This window comes from Molossus molossus, unplaced genomic scaffold (genome assembly GCF_014108415.1).
Source record: "Molossus molossus isolate mMolMol1 unplaced genomic scaffold, mMolMol1.p scaffold_m16_p_2, whole genome shotgun sequence".
Classification (NCBI taxonomy): Eukaryota; Metazoa; Chordata; class Mammalia; order Chiroptera; family Molossidae; genus Molossus; species Molossus molossus.
In genome coordinates, this window is record NW_023425355.1 from 134681287 (window position 1) to 134700782 (window position 19496).

General features: G+C 46.8%; 1 protein-coding gene across 1 annotated transcript in view; it reads left to right on the plus strand.

Moving 5' to 3' along the window:
* The window catches only part of MAP7D2 (MAP7 domain containing 2), a 109809-nt gene that overhangs the window by 52913 nt on the left and 37400 nt on the right, over positions 1-19496 (plus strand). The window contains exons 2-8 of the mRNA XM_036270832.1: positions 2099-2176; positions 3478-3641; positions 9883-10000; positions 10807-10902; positions 13486-13596; positions 15908-16030; positions 19198-19328. Of these exons, the coding sequence (XP_036126725.1) occupies positions 2099-2176; positions 3478-3641; positions 9883-10000; positions 10807-10902; positions 13486-13596; positions 15908-16030; positions 19198-19328 (821 nt within the window). The remainder of the gene's footprint in view (positions 1-2098; positions 2177-3477; positions 3642-9882; positions 10001-10806; positions 10903-13485; positions 13597-15907; positions 16031-19197; positions 19329-19496) is intronic.

Genomic DNA, 19496 nt, shown 5'->3' on the forward strand with positions numbered 1-19496 from the left:
CCACTTTCGATGGTGTGACCTCAGGCAAGTTAATTAACCTCTCTGTGCCTCCCTTTCTGTACCTATAAAACGAGGATCGTGATAGTAATCCAGGCAGTGCACTGGTCCATAGTAACTGCCCTGTTGTCACCTCCTATTATGATGAAAACAAGTGTTGACTCTGAACATCTTAATGATTTGAAGGTGTGACTCTTGAACATGTCCACATGGAGGCAGCCTAAAACCGTGCATGTCTGGGGGAAACCCAGCCTTCTGTTTGTGAAACCTAGAGGTAATGTGATCAGTTTCAAATGTTCTTGGCCCTTTTCCCTCACATTTTCAGTAGTTCTTAGGCTCTACTTTAGATATGGGACAGGGCCCATTAACACCTCGAGGGTGGCATGGGCAATACAGAGAGACGTGTGTTCCTCCTTAATCCTCACCCGAGGATATTTTTGCATTAATCCTCAGATAGAGCTAGATGGAGAGAGAGGGCCACTGTGGGACAGGGGGCAGTGGCCTGAGCTGCGTGACCCAGAGATTCCTAACCCGCCTTGGTTCAGTAGCCTCTCTGTCCCCAGGGAGACCAAGTTAGAGGAGAACCCAACCAAGCAGAATGAAATTAGGCGGCTTCTGTCATGGGAGAATCACAGAGCTGCCTGGGGCCTGGGGACCTGTGGGATCTTGAAGGGGGCCGGGGCAGAGAAGGGGCAGTTTTAGCTGGATGGTGTGTGGGAGAAAAGGGCAGTGCTGAGGTCAAGTTGGGAAGAGAGTTTGGGGTTTGATTGTGGGGGCCAGCAGTGATGAGCTGAGAACTTGGGCCTTGAAATTCTCTTATTTGGGGCAGGGGAGCTTGAAATTCTTGATGCTATCCATGTTGTTGGTAGCATCATAAAGATTAAAAGTTGACTGAAATCAAACATGGGGAGTGGCACTTGTCCAGGGTTGATTTCCCACTGCTTGGTTTTTTGTTTTTTTATTTATCTTTATTGTTGAAAATATTACAGATGTTCCCCCTTTGTTCCCCCAGTGTTTGTCTATTTATAAGCAGTGATTTTCACTGTCTGTGATCCAGGCTGAGAAAGCAGACACTGGTGGGGAATTGTGACAATCCACTGATTATCTCGTTCATCCCGGTTCTTGTTCCCATGCCTACTCTGTAGTCCAGCCTCTCAGTCCCTCCTGCCAGTGCAGGAACCTTCATGAGAGGTTACCATGGCAGCGGGCACTATGAAGTCAGCTTGTGATGTAACCAGAGAGGAGGGCTCAGGAGCACTGGAAAGGTAATGGTTGTGCTAACACTGATACTTCTTGCTCCTGAACATTGTGCTGGAACATTATATAAATAGTCATAAATGACCAGTTGTGACCTAGTGCAATAAATTATTTCCCATCCTGTAAGGAGTGTAAATATCACTTCATCTTTGATTTAGAAAGCCCTTTAGGGTCCTGTAGAATAGGGATGAAATGGGTAACAGTGAGGAGCTCCTGGGATGCTTCCCGGACATTTACTTTGGGGGGAGGGTGCCATTTGTTCCATTTTATTTGTTTTAGATATTTAAGTGACAAACAGGAGTTTATTGCTTCTTTGTGATTGTAAAATACTAAGATTGACATCAGAGCAAACTTCGCAGAACCGAAATCTGCGAAGTGTGGTTCTCAGTGTTCACCCTCGGAGCTCCTGTGTGTCCCACAGCCGTTGACCCCCTCCAGACACTAGAATGTGTAATCATGTCTACTGCCCTGCTTCTCCCCTCCCCTGAGATCCAGGCTGGAAGAGGCCTGGTGGGCTTTTCTGTACACTGCCTGGGTTCTCTATCACTTACTGCACTTTCTGACACCTGCAGGGCCAGGCCCGGCTTCAGAAGACTAGGGAACGGGCTTATTTCTCTGGGGCTGGTGTTGGTGGGTGAGTGTGGCAGCCGTTGCTGCCACCCCCTTAGTTCTGGGGCCAGCCGTGTGTGTGGTGGGGAGTGATGGATGGGGCGTCCATGGACAAAGCCATGCTGATGGATGATGCATGTATGTGGCCAGACCCAGGGCGAGGGCCCAGCAGCCCCTGGCACTCAGCAGGGAGGTAAAGAGTGAAGACATTTTCTCCATGTTTTCTTTCTTGTAGGTATGGATGGATTTTTAAGATCTGATGAGAGACAAAGACTAGCTAGAGAAAGACGGGAAGAAAGAGAAAAATGTATAGGTAAGTCTTGTACGTTGGTCGTTTGGGTCCAAGGAAGTGGAGATAAGGCGGTGTCTTTCCTCAAGAGCCTGAGAAATCTGTGATGGAATTGGAAGAGCTAGGACACTTGTTAGATGAACAAGGGGAATTGGGGGTGAACCCATGCTGTGAATGGCACGTTCACATTATGCAGTTCTCCAAGCAGTTCCTTTACTCGCCTAGCGAACACTGAATGGTGCTGTGTTCCTGGCACTGTGCTCGGGCTGTGGTTAGCAAGAAGAACACAACCTGAGAAGGGGTAGCTGCCCCCGCCACCCCCCACTGTGAACACTCAGGCTCTCGCTCTCTCTGGAGCATCTACAAAGACCAATTAAGACAATGTCTGTGTTAAGACGGAGAACCCAGTTGAGAAAGGCTTACTTACCTCTTTTTTTTTTCCCTTTATTGATTTTAGAGAGGAAGGGAGAGGGAGAGAGAGAGAGAGAGAGAGAGAAACATTGATGAGAAAGAACATCAATTGGCTGCCTCCTGCATGCCCCCCACTGGGGATCTGGCCCACAACCTGGGCGTGTGCCCTGACTGGGAATCGAACCACTGAGCCACACTGACCAGGCTTGCTGTCTTCCCTCCTGAAGGCTGTAGATGGATAAGTAGGGTGTCCCCACAGGGTGCTCTGAGGTAGATGGATAGCGATTTCCCTCTTGAATTGAAATAAAAGAGGAGCTTTCAAGTTCTCCTTGACAGTCTCCTGCTGGTTAGCTCAGGTATTGCACCCTCCAGGGAAGCCTTTCCTGACTCCACCAGGTGGAGTTAAGGCGCCTTTATTGTTTTGTGGGGAAGGCCAAGCTTATTCATGTGTTTATCCCGTTGCCCAGCTCGGTGACTGATGCGTGACACCTACATGGTTAACATGTTTGGAATGAACGTACCCTTACAACTCTCATTTCTCAACCAGTGTATGGCTTACCCAGGGTGACAAGACAGACTCGAGGCTAATAATGATAGTCGTAGCTGCCCCATGCAGGGGCACTTACTGTACACTTTCCATGCCTTGTTTCGTTCAGCCTTCACAGCACTGTGATGCTGCAGACATGACTGTCCCCTCTTCACAGAGGAGGAAACCAAAAGCAGAGTGTGTGGTTAGCATGGCCAGGGTCACCCAGCTAGTGGCAGAGCTGCCAGACCCCTCGTCTCAGTCACTGCAGCCGGAGCTCCCACTGGGCTCTTGTTTTGGCCTCGCTCTTGCTTCTGCATCGTTGGTCTTAATCCAAACAGTGTGGAGTGCTCTGGTAATGCCGCCTCTCCTGGGTTTCCTCCCCCAGCCGCCCGGGAACAGCAGTTCCTGGAGAAACAGAAAAGGGCTAAGCTGCAGTATGAAAAGCAAATGGAGGAGCGATGGCGGAAACTGGAGGAGCAACGGCGTCGGGAGAACCAGAAGAGAGCTGCGGTGGAAGAGAAGAGGAGGCAGAAGCTCCGGGAGGATGGGGTAAGGTCCTGGGACCCCTAGGCCGCCTGAGCGGCTCACACAGGGCTTGGTGCTCAGGGTGCCTGTGTGTCTTCCCAGTTTTGCACTACAAGAGTGATCTGCTCCTAACCTGAGCTCTCCCCTGGGTGGCTCACCATGCCTTTTTTCAGCAGCATGACACTCTACAGAAGTAGCACTAGACTAGGAACAAAGAGACTTATCCATTCAACTCAGCTGTTCATTTGCTGTGTGACTTTGGACAAGCCGCTTGGCCTCTCTGGGCCTTGAATTACTGGTCTCTAAAGTGAGTGGGTTAGATTTGGAAGGCCTCTTCCAGGCCTAACCATCTCTAACACTAGGACTCAGAGGGGATTGTGGATGGGGGCCAGGTGATGTAGACCTGGGGGTTCCGCTGGGGGTTGAGCCTGCAGGGTGGACAGGAGGCTTGAGGAAGTGCTGTGAGGAAGGTGGAAGAGAAGTTGACCCTTTTATTCACTGCTGGAAAAATCAAATAGTCTGCTTTAAATCCAAAGATGCTGGTATATTTAAATTTTAATGCAGTTCCTGGCTTTGATTATCCTTTCTCTCCAGTTACCTTTTTAAAAAGAAATACAATATAATTACCCCTACAGAGTCTTTTATTACTAAACTTTGAAAATATATTTGGGAAGCATTTTGGGGGTATAGATTTTTTTGACAGGTATATTTTAAGGATGTAGTCATAGCCTTGTATCAGGTGATGATCATTTTTTATTCATAAGGTATAATGACTCATCATTTACTATGAACGACAGAGAGGTTTGTTAATTGCCAACACAATAGGATACAGAAATGTTTCTATAAATTCGGTATTTTTGAAATCTCTGAATGGTTTATCATGATGTATCTTTGCCCCTTCCTCTTTTTCTAATTAAAAAAAAAAAAAAAAAAAAAAAAAAAAAAACACGATCATGCGCTTGCACACACAATTACATTAATCTTTGCCCACAAAGCACTCATTTACATGGCGATTTCTTTGTTCCTCTTAGCGAATGAAGGTCTAAGCAAGGGTCTTCGCCACAGTTCGCCATTGCTCGCTGCAGCGTGATATCACCACGGTGGCTTCATCAGCTCCCGATGCAAATCCCAGCTCTGCCACAGGGCAGCTGGTAGCCAGGGGCCAGTCACCTAGCCCCTCATAACCCTCTAATTCAGGCTCCTCAGCACCAAACAGGGTAATCACAGGAATTAAAGGAGGTGACTGGTGTGGTGGCAAAGCACCTAGCACAGAGTAATGCTCAGAAACGTTCCATTCCTTTCGGTGACTTCAGCTGACCTTGGCTGAAGCAAGGTCAAGAGGGAGGTACCCAGAAAAGATTATGGTGCCAAGTCTATAGACTAAGAAAAGTGCCACAGTGTCCTAGGCCACCTCAGTAACCCAGGGCAGATCTCTCTTTTCCCAGCCTGTGTGTATTTGTCCTGAATCAGTGGACTCGTCTGTTTTCTTCTCGCCCTCCATCCTTTGACTCACAGTGTGTCCCCTTCCTCCCTGCTCTCTTCATTTTGGTTCCTGACATCCTGCGGGCTTGCTGCCTCCACAAAGGGGCACTGTGCAGTCACAGGAGACACTTCCTGAGCCTGGCACACCTGAGTGTCACAGGGGTCCGCCCTTGAGGCACTCGCTGCCTGTAATTTTTCTCACAGAGCAGTGGTGCCGGAGGCATTTGAAATCAAGCTCTCAGACTCCCCGCTCTTGCAGACGAGGTAATGTCAGGCCAGGTGGTTGGTGCCGATGCAGCTGAATTTTTAGTGGATGCGCGTCCGGCTAATTTTTTATTTGCTCTGTGCGCTCCCTTTCATCCCTAACCAGCTGATGGCAGGGAACGGGGATGCTGCCTGACCCTTGTCAGCATAAACCCAAGCTGAGCTGGCTTCCCCCAGACACAGCAGGGCAGGGCTGAGAGCTGGGCCTGTGTGGTTGTGGAGCAGTGTTGCAGGGCCACGCGCTCCCGCCCTCGGGGCCCCGGCGAGCTGATGGAGCCTAGGGCCTTTCCACACGCAGGCTGGCCACCTTGGCTTCGGCTCTGTCTGTGCAGAAGCCTGTTTGGCATTCTCGTGGGTGATCTTTGGAGAGAGTGGGTAAGTCTCCATGGCAGGACCGCCTTTCCTAAGGAAACCCTCTGCCCCACGGCTCCATGATTCACTGGAGATCTTCGGGAGGGCTGCTGCCTGCTTGGCACACCACTGTGGAGATTCTCCATTTTCTTGTCAGTGGCCGATTTCCGTTCTTTTTGTCACGCTCTCTGTCAGCCAGGGAGAAGCCTCTGCAGGGGTTCATTCCACCACACCCCGTTTGGCTTCTCCAGCTTATTGGAAAGTGTTTGGGTTGCCCACCAAGTCTTGGCTCTGTGGGTGCGATAGTAGGAGCTCATGAAAGGCCCGCTGACTCCCCACCGCGCCCCAGCCCTGTCCCAGTGCCACATCCCTAGAGTTGCCATGACCTTGCTCTGGGTAACTTTTCACATCCGTAAGGGTGAGCCCCAGACTCAAGGCCTCCTGTCTGCCAGCAGAGAAGTGGGCACCACGGACAGCCCAGCTCCTGGGGATCTTGAGGGCCGGGAGGGCCGGGGGTTGGTCAGGCCTCCTGGGGAAGGAGCAGCCCAGTGTCCACTGGAAGCTGCCTTTTCCTCAAGGCAGGTTGCTCCAACCCTCTCATGCCCCAAGAATCGAGCTTCTAGATAGAACAAGCCCTTTGTCCCCTTCCTGGGTGAGGGCTGAGAACACAATATGGTCGCCCACTCTCCACTTGGGAGGGATGGCTTTCGGACGAGAGGCCCTGGAAAATGGAATCTGGCAAAGCCCACTCCGTGTTCCTCATGCTAAACAGATAACCAGCAAAGGCCTCTTTCAGCCAGTAGCTTCGTCTCTGTAAGTTATTTGGACACATCACAACTTCTCACGGTGATGTTGATTAAGACCTAACAAGACCCACCAAGCTGAGTGTCAAAACAACAAATTTCTAACTCACCTTAAACAAAAACTTCACTAAGCTGAGGGCCAGTGTGGGGGCATGGTGACTGCGTGGCCTTTCTGGTCAGGGGTGGACATCTTTGTAGAGAGAAAGACCCTCTGCAGAGCTCTGCTTGGGGGCTTGTCCCACACTGTCATCTCCAGAACACATGTAGTGAGGACACTGGAAAAGGCACAGCCAGCCCCCCTCCCCTGCCAGAGCTGGAACCCAGGCCAGGCCCTGCTGGAACCCTTCCATACTGCTAGGCCAGCTCTGGTCATGATTCTCCCTGAGTTCATCCAGGCAGATCTAGGGCCAGAGCTCAGGGATGAGGTCTCCTTGTCCTTCTACTAAGCCCCACCCAATAGAGAACATTCTAGGGACAAGAGTCTGCCTTGCCCTTTCCCCATCCTCTCGATCATGAGGAGAACCAGCGCTTGGCAGGAATTGAGGTCTGCGGTATGCAGCTCTAATATTTATTAATACTGTTCTTCTGATGTGATTGAACTTTCTGAAATGCTCTCTCATGCTCAGCCTTTCCTCTATCTAACCAGTGCTTCGGGAAGTGTAGCCCCAGAGCCGCACCAACATTTGCCTGGGACTTTGTCAGAAATGCGAATCCTCGGCAGGTCCCACCGCAGAGCTGCCGTGGTGGGGCCCGGCAGCGGTGTTCTGACAGGCCGCGCGGGGAACTCTGACACAGGCGCATTCTAGTTGGAGAATCACTGCTCAAACTGTCGATACTCCTCTTCAAATGGAGATTCAGTTAGCATCGGCTCAGGATTATCTTGTAGACCTGAGTGGTCTGCCGGTATAAGTAATATCCCCATTTTAATTTTTAAAAATTTGTTTTTCTTTATTGATTTGAGAGAGAGAGGAAGGGAAAGGGAGAAAGAACATCAATTGGCCGCCTCCTGCATGCCCCCCACTGGGGATCGGGCCGACAACCTGGGCATGTGCCCTGACCGGGAGTCGAACCGGCGACCTCTTGGTGCATGGGTCAGTGCTCAACCACTGAGCCACACTGGCCGGGCGGTAATATCTCCATTTTATAGATGAGGAACTGATGCCCAAGGATCTTAAACAAGTAACTCAAGGTAACAGGGCTAAAACATGGCAGGCAGAGGTAGGATTTGAATCCATGTCTCCTGACTCCGAATCTAGGATTCTTTCTATTCCATCACACAAAGGAACGGAAAGATACACAACTAGGTAATACTGACCTATGTAAACTCACCTCTAAGAAAATGGAGTGATTCAGTTTTGTTTTGATGTGTGAATCACCCCATTCTGACAACATTGGGATCTATAAATAGAGCTTGGTTATTACCTGTTTTTGGTTACCATAGAGCTTGGTTATTACCTGTTTTTCATTATCTCTCCAAGAGTGGGTGACACACAGTACTTCTGTCTTCTCTCAGGGATAGCTTCATTTTCATAAGCCTACGAACAGTTCAAAGGAATGAATCTCTAATGGTGGAATTTGGAGTCCCTCAGTGGGTTAGGGGTGTAGATGGAGAGGTATTTTTTTCTAATGGTAACTGAATAGTCCAAGAGTAGGTCTCTGGCTTTGGGTGATCATTCCCTTCTAATTATGCCCCTAGATAGCTGCTCGGTGTAAGGTTGGCCTGAAGAATCTTAGTGTTCTTTCTTCTCATTGGTCTCCTAGTAGATGAGGGACTGCCTTATGAGGTCCTGGGCATGTAGGAAATCTCCCATAACCCCCTCAATACTGAATTTACTCTGGGGTGCAAGGTTTCAGCACTTAAATTAGAACATTGGTTAAATACTTTATCTTAAATCCATGTATTGAAATACTATTCAGCCCCAGTCTTGAGCAACCACACCTCAAGCATCAAATAGTCAAGATGTTCAAGTCCCTTAATGGCCACAGCTTTTCTCAGACAGACCCCCAGGGTTGGCTGTCAGAATTTAATGGACCCCAAGTCTTGAGGATGGACTCCGGCAGGAAATGCACACTCCTGATTGTGGAGTCTCAGCCAAAAACGAGAGCAAATTCAAACCTGAGATTTACAGGAGGGAAAAAAAAAAATTTCTCTGCTCTCAGGTCCCTGGAGAGGCTGTCTCCTAGCAAAGTGTTATTCAGAGAGAAATTATGCACAAGAGACCGAGATGTGGAGAATGCTCAGCTCATCCCTCTGGTGTAGACAAAGGATAGGCCCAGGCACCTCCTAAGTGACTTTGCTGTGTTTCCAGTCAGTGAAGTAAGGGAGCCTTAAGTCGCGGTTACTCAGTTGGTGCTGCCCCAGATTGATTTGGCTTGCTTATTTAAGCCAGGAGAAAAGAACATCTTTTTGTTTTGGAGTCAGGCTAGGATTAGCCCAGTTCCCGGAGCACCTCAGGGTGGGTTTTATGAGAGCGAAAGGGTGTCAGCATAACTGTTTACCTTGCTTCGGCCTTCTCCATGGGTCTGGTATTTGCAGCGTCATTGGGGCACTGAGGAGGGTAGAACCGGAACTCCAGTGCCAAGGAAATACTTGCCAACGGTCAAGCTCAAGCTTATGAAAGTGACAATTGGATTAATACAGGAGAGTGCTTTTGATAAATGCTCTGTTAAGAGAGAAGCCTGGGTGTTTTTCTTTTCGGACTAAAAACTGTTGAGTTCTTCCTCCCCCTCCTCCCATCCAACTCAGAATGCACGAATGCTTTACTTTGTGGCCAGAAGCTCCCCTACGCTTGTCTCTTTTAAATTTTGAAATCTATAGCAATATCCCTAGATAACTATAGAGCAGAAAAGTGTTACAATGTAGAAAACAATTGATCCCCCCCTTTAAGAAATTCTAAGATGAACACGGGGCTTTGCAAAATAAACCTCACAGTCATGTGGTGCCCCAGAAAGTTAGGCTTAAGGCTATAAAATTCAAATTACATTTGAATTTAAATATCCTCAAATCAGAACGCTTTATACATTTGAACTAGAGAGCGTTTGGTTGGTTCTAGAGGACAACTCCAGTTCTCCTAGTAGGTGGGGCAAACTGGGACTTGAGACAGGCCCCAAGGGGTTAATGCTTGTCTAGCATTATTCTGAAACAAAGCAAGGCCTGGCTGGGGCAGCCTCCCCCAGGGATGAAGTGTTGGGGCTGGGATACACCAGCCAGCCGCATTGTTTACTCTCCACCCACTGGGAAGGTGCTTTGTGGCAGAGAGCACATGTGCCTGGGTTTTGGATGCTGAGCACCAAGCCCCATTTGGTGACTCACCCCAGCACTGGGGCTGGTGTTAATTTTCCTCTCCCTTGGGCCACCCCGGCAGGAGCGGCTGGAGGCGATGCTGCGCAGGTCCCTAGAGCGCTCCCAGCAGCTGGAGCTGAAGAAGAGGTACTCCTGGGGAGGAACATCACCGGCAGTCTCGGGGCCTGGAGGACGAGATGGTGAGTTTAGGGCTGTCCCTGCATTGCAGGGCCCCAGGGCAGGCAGGAGATCATGGGCACAGCCTGCAGGGTCTGGGGGATGCTTTGTAGCAATCTGCAGGTACCTTTCTCAGATATGCTGTTTCAAACTGCCAAGCTTCCTGTGTTTGCAAGTTTCTCATGAAGAGAATCTGTGCGTTCTTTTTGCTAGCAAGCAGCAGTTGAGACAATAACTGGGCTATGAGGTAAAGCAAAAGCAAAGAAAATGAATAGAGTCTGGTTAACTGGATCCATCTGGCAAGCCCTAGGACACTCTGATTTCAGGGAAGGTCGATGGCAGTAGGCTAAGTCACCGCGGCAGCCTGACCCACAAAGGCTGAGCAGCAGTTACCATCTATAAAGGGGGTAGGGGTTTTCCCTCCTCATTATTAATTTTTACTGCTCTTTCAATTTTGTTTCAAGATGACTTATTTCATTATCCAGTTCACACTCATTTTGAAATGTTCAGATCTTTAATTTAACATATGGATTGCTATTAGTCTGGGTAGCTTCCCCCCTCCCCCCTTCAGTGTCTTACTTCTAGTCATTCTATTACTCAGGGTTGTGTACTAGCTCTTCCTGAAAGCAGATGGGTTTACATTTATTTATATTACCGTTTCTTGACTTGACTGTTTTGTGCATTTAACCTTTGTCAGTGAATATACTTTGTCATTTCTATTTTTGAGAAGTCAGCCCATTTCAGTTACTTTTCCTAATTTCCTAAATCAACCAGAAAGTGGGACTTTTTCTTTTACCTCTCTTTGCTCTGATTTTTTTTTGCTCTGTAGGTGAATCAGAAAACACTCCACCCCCTCCTCTAGGTTTAGCAGCCAGCACCCTCCCTCCGGATCCAGGGACCTCTGCCGCCGCCGAGTCCATCAATGGTATATCTGAGCATCACCATACCATGGCGTTTTGTGATGACCGCTCTGATCACCTCCTCCATTACCGTGTCTGTCTTGAGCACTTTTACAATTGCTTTCTTAGTCTGACCCCTAGAACTTTTTTCTAGCGATGTGAATGACATGCTTATATCTCTTTGTTCCTGTCATCGTGGAGCTGTGCATGCCTTCCATCCTAGTGCCCCGGAGACATCCCATTCGTAGCTCACTAACCTCTGCCTTGAAAATCTTGTCAAGGTTTGACGTTCGTGCGTTCAGATCTTTCACACTCTCATTAATCATCGGTTTTGGCATTAAGTAGTCGTGTGTTTCAGTCCCTTCTGATTAATCACAGAGTTCCGGGTGTTGATGCGATGGCTTTCTGGAGAGATGTTGGAGAGGGAGTGGTGGGGGGGTTATCAGTACTAACACTGGGGATCCAAACAAGGAGATCAGTGGGCTCAGTTCTTGATTTCACCTCCCAGATAGGCTCTCTGCTTTTGATACAGGCTTGGGAAATTCTTAGAGTCTAGATCAGAATTAGCCAAACTTTGCCCCCATTTAATAATTTTAGAAATCCAACCCATCTTTGGCTAGCAAAGAAAAAAAAAAGAGGTAAGAGGGATGTACTATTTATGAGCCATGCAGAAGGTCAATTTACAGCAGTAGGAATAAATATCCTTGGTTTCTAGCATTCCTTTGAGAAAGAAGAGTCTTTATTAGTGTTACTGAGTAGAAGGGGCTTTGCTGCTTGGGCCGAGGGAACTGTAGTGGGGGCGCTGGCCTTTCTTTGACAGACAGGGGCAGATGGAGTTGATAATTACCCCTTGGGAATCGTAGCCAGAACCCAGGCCAGGGTGAGGCAGCTTTACTCGGGCACCCAATTTAAGGGGGCACCAAAAATCTCACTACATCAAGATAAAATACTATTTTACTAAATCAAAATTAATGCAGAACAATGTATGATGAACAAAATATCAACTATCTAAAGACCAGTGCCATGCTGAGCTATGTCAGAGCCTGAGGCAAAGGGGGAAATGTGTACCCCTATCTATATACGTGACTTCATATAATTACCAATAGTTAATTATTTTTCAGAACATTAAAGTAGCTGCCAAAATACTGAAAAAATGAAATACAGGTGTGTTAAAACTCACATAACTGTACGTTTATTTTATTTTATTTTTTAATCCTCACTTGAGGACATTTTCCCATTTTTGTTCAGATAGAGTGGGAGAAAGGGGGGGGGAGAAACATCAACATGAAATGGACATATCGAGTGGTTGCCTCCCGTATGACCCCCAACCAGGGCCGGGGACAAATCGCAACCAAGGTACATGCCCCTGACCGGAATGATTCATTAGTCTGTGGGCCAATGCTCTAACCACTGTGCAAACCAGCCAGGGCATAAGTTTAAATGTTTTATTTATACCAAAACAGAATTTATTATAATTTTACTTCCGCTTATAAGTCAATTAAAATTTTTTTAGGATCATCACTTGGTCAGAAGAAATAGTCAAACGTGGCAGTTACCTCATTTGAAAACATGACAAGAGTAGATTTTGAACATTTTATTGATGAGTTTTCTTCCTTTCAAGCCAGGGCACACACCTTTTTTTTTGCCTTGGGCTCTGATATGGCTTTGCAGGGCACCATCCTTAACACTTTATTTGCAGTAGTGGTTTCATGTAGAAAGCACTCTAAGCTACCGGCTGGAAAATAAGAGCACCAAACTGGGGACCACATGTTGACATCCTAAGCATAAGCAGTCATAGCATTTGAGAAAAGGCCGTTGTGACCCCATCTCTTAATAAGAGGAAGAATCCAGCTACTAAAGGTTGTTCTGTTTTAACTAGAGCTCCTCACCTTACAAAAGACTCTCTCCAACCTGAGCTGTAGACAGCCTTCCGAAAGAGTCCAGCCCTGGCCAGTTTGGCTCAGCAGTTAGAGCATCAGCCCACAGACCAGAGAGGCCCGGGTTCGGTTCCCGCTAAGGGCACGTACCTCAGTTGCAGTTTGTCCCAGGCCCCGGTTGGGGTTGCGCAGATGGCAACCAGTCGATGTGTCTCTCTCACATCAATGTTTCTCTCTCTCATCCTCCCTCTATCTGAAGATTAAAAAAATGCAAAAATGTCCTCGAGTGAGGATTTAAAAAAAAAAAAAAAAAGAGTCCAGTTCCCAGTATGCACCCAGTCAGGCCATAGAACATTTTCTGGTGGAGTTTGTCTCTGGGTCCAGGTTGGTGGTGTTTGCATGTGGTCTGAATATACTGAATAAAAGCCCCTGGACACAAGGAGATAAGTGATTTGCTGGTGGGATTAATTGAGTAGTCGAGTGAGGTTTGATGAAATCGAAGAGAAGAGCAGAGTTGAGAAGTAAAAGAAGAGAGCGTCTTGCTTCAGCCCAGTGGCTGCCATGACCTGGGCATTTCCAGACAGACTAGACAGACAGGATGCTGGAAGCAGTGTGCTGTGCCACAGTGGCTTAGAAGGCGTGTGGATGCGGACAGGAACAATGCTGGGGGGCAGGGTGTGTCTCAGTCTACAGTGGCGTGGGTACCAATGTCTTTACTGCGTTTCTCTGCAGCATGTGACAAACTTTCCACATCGACTATGAATTTACCAAAGCAGACCGAGCCTCCGATGAGCAAGCGCCTGTCTTCATCCTCCGCAGCAATATCCTGTTCTCCAGACAGAGGCAAGTGAATATGGAGACCTGGTCTCTCCAGTTTTGTTCTTTCTAGTGTGAGTGTTTCAGTGTCAGTCTTCGTGATAGCCCCTCTTGAGCCTTCTGCAAATACCTCCATTATCTTTGTCTTGTGGTCTGAATGTAAGGGCCGCAGTGGGACTTTGGAAAGTGACATCACCCGTTAGGGCCAGGTCATGGTTGTATAGAGACAGGAATTACTGCCGTTCCCCACCTGAAAGAGACTGTTCCATCTTCCACAGTGCATGCGGGAGTTATCCTGCCTCAGAATTCATTGGCCAGTGGGCAGCTGTGACTGTTTAAAAAGTAACTGCCCCAGCTATTGGTGTGATGTAATTGATTAGCCAGAAACAGCAGAACTGATGAGGCAGAGAGGTTCGTGGGAGGCTTAGATGTGTGAAAAAATGGGGCTCTGCTACTGCTGTGTTTTGTGGGCCTGCCCAAACAGTTCAGAATTAACATGAAGCCTTTAAAAGGGAAAAAGGATGGGTGGCCTTTTCCAACACTCTTCTTCGAGGTGGGGGATGATATGTATAGGACATGTGTCAGTGCCAGAAACTGAATAGATTTAAAACTGCCTGGGTTCCAATGGAGGCTCAGGTAAGTCATTGAAAGTCTGAACTGAGACTTTTCAGAGCACGCAGGTTAAGGAAGGGAGGGAAGCTGTCCATGCCTCAAATGTGTATTTTAAAGCATTACTGAAGCCCTGGCCGGTTTGGCTCAGCAGTTAGAACTTTGGCCTGCGGTCCAGAGAGACCCGGGTTCAGTTCCCGCTAAGGGCACGTACCTCGGTTGCAGTTTGTCCCCGGCCCTGGTTGGTCGTGCGGGTGGCAGCCACTCGATGTGTCCCTTTCACGTCGATGTTTCTCTCTCTCTCTTCCTCTCTCTCCCTGCCACGCTACCTGAACAAAAATGGAAAAATGTCCTCGGGTGAGGATAAAAAAAAAAAAAAATTAAAGCATCACTGAAGACGTGTCAGGTACCAGTGGAGTATTTAGCACTTCAAGTCATCACCAAAGGGCCAGCAGAAGGATGTTTGACTTTGGTGAAGCCGGTGTATCTTCCTGGTTGTTTTGCAATGGCATTGACATTGCACCTGTCATGTGTGTCAGAAACCTGTAAGTGTCAGAGTGGCTGATCTCTGCTGTAGTTCGAGGGTAAGCACTGGAAACTTTGAATTTGAGTAAGAGCTGGATAAGAAAACATCTACATGCTTTTAAATCATTTACATGCTGTTCCATTAGTGAGCGTATTCCATATGCTTTCATGAATTCACATGGTTACAAATTGATGTTAAATTTGTATTTGCATTGATTAGTATGTAAAGATTGGCAGCTAAATTATCTGCTTATGAATTATGAATTGAAATTTTTAATTCCCAAACCATTTACTGGCGATTGGGTACCCAGAGAACACAAGGTAGTGGAAAAGTTAATCAATGACCTTATAATACGTTCCAAAACCATCAGAATGACATTTTTTTTTTTTATCCTCACCCGAGGACATCTTTTCATTTTTTGTTCAGATAGAGTGGGAGGGAGAGGGAGGAAGAGAGAGAGAGAGAAACATCGATGTGAAAGGGACACATCAAGTGGTTGCCACCCACACGACCAACCAGGGCCGGGGACAAACTGCAACTGCGGTACATGCCCTTAGCGGGAACCGAACCTGGGTCTCTCTGCACCGCAGGCCAAGACTCTAACCACTGAGCCAAACCGGCCAGGGCCAGAATGACATTTAAGTCACTGAATTTTGGATTATGAATAGTATTACTTCCATTAAAGCTCATAATCATTTGGCTATTTTTACTTTTATGCTTATTTAATTTTGCCCTTATTTACATGAAAAAAGTATGAAAGGATGCATATTTACACATGAACAAATTCTGTGTCTTACAAAATATTTCTTTACAGAGGATCCAAAAACAAGTATTTTGTAGAAGTAATCTTTCTTTCAGTGTTAGATCTACTTGGTGAGTAAATGGTTTCTTGAATCCATATGACGTCATGGGAGATGGGCTGATTGTCTTGAAGTGATACAGGTAATACTATAATAGCATATTGAATGAATTTTAACACCCCAGGATAATCAATGCACTCTTTCGCACTCTAAACGACACATCATTTGTTTCAGTTTACTACGGCGAACTCTGAAGTCATCCTGCGCTAGAATATTTTTATTTTCCACATTCGTTCTACCACCCAAACGTTAATTTGCATCATGTACTGTGTTGTTTTAAACATGTTATTTTATTTTGCTTTCATTTTGCTTTTTAAACTTTTTATTTGATTCCATTCCTCAGCTCATCGCATGCTCATTGGTTCCTCGGACAGCTTTGTCATTACTCGACTGTTGGTACCCACTCAGGCTTCTTTAGCCAGAAGCAGAAGTGCACTGTTAGTGTCTGGGCAGGACAGTGACTCAGGTAAAAGACGCCAAGCTGGTGACACTAAGGAACATGGCCAGAAGTGGTATTGGTTAGCCTATAAGTTCTTCCTGAATTTTAGTACTTAGCTTCACTTTTGCCGGCTTCATGAAATGCCTACCCACCAGTGTATCACTATGTTTCTTTTACGTGTCATAAAAGTGAGGGAATTATTAAAGGCATGTGGAGTAGGGGGGAATCCGTTTCATGAGCTCTGGAGGTTAGACTTGTTTTTTTTTCATCCTCACCTGAAGATATTTTCCCATTGATTTTCCAAATAGAGTGGGAGGGAGGGAGAGAGAGAGAAATGGGAGGGAAAGAGAGAGAGAGAAACATCAATATGAGAAAGACACATTGACTTGCTGCCTCCCACACGACCCCGACCAGGGCCAGGGACAAACCGCAACTGAAGTACGTGCCTTTGACCGGAATCGAACCTGCGACTCTTTGTTCCCTGGGCCAATGCTCCAACTGCTGAGCCAGATCAGCCAGGGCTGGAGGATAGACTTTTTAAAGAGATGGTTTGGCAAAGTATCCTTTAAACCAATCTCTGGGGTCCTGTAAATAGCCCTATCACTTGCTATTTCTTACCACTTTGGATAAGTTAATTTACCTCTCTAAGCCTCAGTAGTTTGTTCTCATCTATATAATGGAGTTATTTTAAATTGTCATGAGGATTGAATGAGATTGGCACAGTGAGAGAGCCTAACAAATGTCTAGAGCCTTGCTACTCAAGGGCTGGTGTGCGGACCTGCAGCGTCGGCATCACCTGGGAGCTTGTCAGGAAGGCAGACTCCAGACTCCCTAGACCTGCACACTGTAGTCTGGGAAGCACTGGGCCATACCATCAAAGCCCTTCCTTGACCAAAATGGGTCAAAGCATCATGGCAAGATTAATGAGGGCTGGCGTCCTCTGTTTGCGCATGAGCAACACTGGGTTCACATTAGGGTAGGTCTGATCTTATTTCCCAAGATAGTGTATTCAGTGAGATGACATATAAATGATACAGAATTCTCTACCTAGTTCTAGCTGTTTGTGAGTAGTGCTATTTCCGCAAAGAAGATATATGAATAGGCAATAAACACGACAGATGCTCAACATAGGGAAATGCTAGTCAGAATCCCAGTGAGATACTACTTCACATTTTACTAGGATGCCTAAAATTCAAAGAGTAAAAGGAAAACAAGTGTTGGTGAGGATGTGGAGAAATTGTAACCTTTCTACATTGCTGGTAGGAATGGAAAATGGTGCAGTCACTTTAGAAAACCGTCTGGCCAAGTTCTTCAAAAAAGTTAAACGCAGAGTTACCATATGACTCAGCAATTCCACTCTTAGGTATAGAGCCAAGGAAATTGAAAACATACGTTCACACCAAAACTTGTACACGAGTGTACTTAGCAGCATTTTTCATCATAGCCACAAAGTGTAAATAATCCAAATGTTCGTGAACAGATGAATTGGTAAATAAAATTGTGTTATCTCCATCAAGTGGAATATTATTCAGCTATAAAAAGGAATGAATTACCAATTCATGCTACATGATGAGCCTTGGAAACAGTATGTATGCTCAGTGAAAGAAGCCAGGCACAAAACGCCACCAATTGTATGATTCCATTTATGCGAAGTGTTCAGAATAAGCAAATCCAGAGAGATAGTGAATTAGTCATTGCTAGGGAATGGGGTGGGGGAATGAATGCTTTATGGGTACAGGGGTTCCTTTGGGGGTGTTGAACATGTTCTGGAATTAGACTGTAGTTATGGTTGCACAACCTCGTGAATATACTAAAAAAGACTAAATTTTAAAAGGGGGAATTTTATAGTATGTGAATTATATCTCAAACAAATACATTTCTGGAAAAGTATTCCCATTTGGAGAAGAGGGATGTGTCAGAAGGTCCCCAAGACCACTCCCAGGGTCCGTGACTCTCCAGGAGGATTCAGCTGTGATCCTTATCACAGGGAAAGGCTACAGAGCAAAATGAGCAAAAGGAAAAGGTGCATGGGATAGAGTCTAGGGAAAACTAGGTACGAACTTCCGGAGTCCTCTCCCAGGATAGTGACATAGGACACATTCTCCCAGCAATGAGTTGTGACATGTGTGAAATGTTGCTGACCAGGAAAGCACATTGGAGACTCAGCACTTAGGGTTTTATGGGGAGCTGGCCATGTAGGTAGCCCCTACCAGGCACCTACCCAAATTCCAGACTTGCAGAAGGAAAGTAGGAGAAGTCGTGTTATTTGTACAAACGACTTAGGTGCAGTGAGCTGCTCTTCACTTAGTGGTGGGAACCCTCCTGGATCTCATTTCTTAGATGCAGACCAAGGGCCAAACTTGTAAGCAGGTCTTTCTGAAGACAGTAGCCAGGCCTGCTACGTTAATTCTTTCTACACAAGGAAGTTGACATTCAGAGAAGTTAAGTAACCTGCCCAAGGTGATCTGACTATTAGATGACAGACTATTAGGTCTGTCTGGCTCCAAAGCCCAGATTTTGAACTCCTGAAATGAACTGGACTCTTCAACATTGAGTGTGGGAGTCTTTTAAGATAGAGTCTCTTCGCCTGGCTGGTGTGGCTCAGTTGGTTGAACATCATCTCATGCACCAGGAGGTGACCTGTTCAATTCCCAGTCAGGGCACATGCCCGGGTTTTAGGCTAGATCCCCAGTAGGGGGCATGCAGGGGGCAGCCAATCGATGTTTCTGTCTCTGTGTCCCTCTCACTCTCTCTGAAATCAATAAAAATATGTTTTTTGAAAAAGATGCCAGGCCGGTGTGGCTCAGTGGTTGATCATTGACCCATGCACCAAGAGGTTGCTAGTTCGATTCCCGGTCAGGGCACATGCCCAGGTTGTGGACCCAATCCCCAGTGGGGGGCATGCAGGAGGGGCCAATTGATGTTCTCTCACATTGATGTTTCTGTCTCTCTCCCTCTCCCTTCCTCTCTCTCTAAAGATCAATAAAGGGAAAAAAATTTTAAAAGATAGAGTCCCTTCCGTGCACATGGGAAAAAGTATGGCGGTATTTTGAACTGTGGATTCCCCGTGTCATGTTCTAACAGAAATGTGTTCTTCCCAATTCCTTGCTTAACCTGCTTTTCCCACCTATGCTCCCCGTCTCTCTGGCTGTTATGCTGTAACTGTCTAGTCTTTCATATCTGTCCTCGTATAGCTACTGCCAGCTCTCCTCAGTGTTCTTACAAGTCTTCCCCGACTCGGATCATGAACAAGAAGAAGACTGTATCCACCCCTGTTAGAGGAGATACTGGCAAAGGAGCTTCTGCAGGAGTTGAGACACCTCGGGTATGTCTACACCCACTCACTCACCCTTGGGACCATTTAACTGACAGTGTCTGTGCACTTGACCCGGGCCTGTTTCTGTCAATGTCCAGCCACTGCTCAAGGGGCAGATTTGGTTTAAAATTTCACCCAGCCTTTGCAAATCATTGAACCTTTTGTACCCTCCTAAAT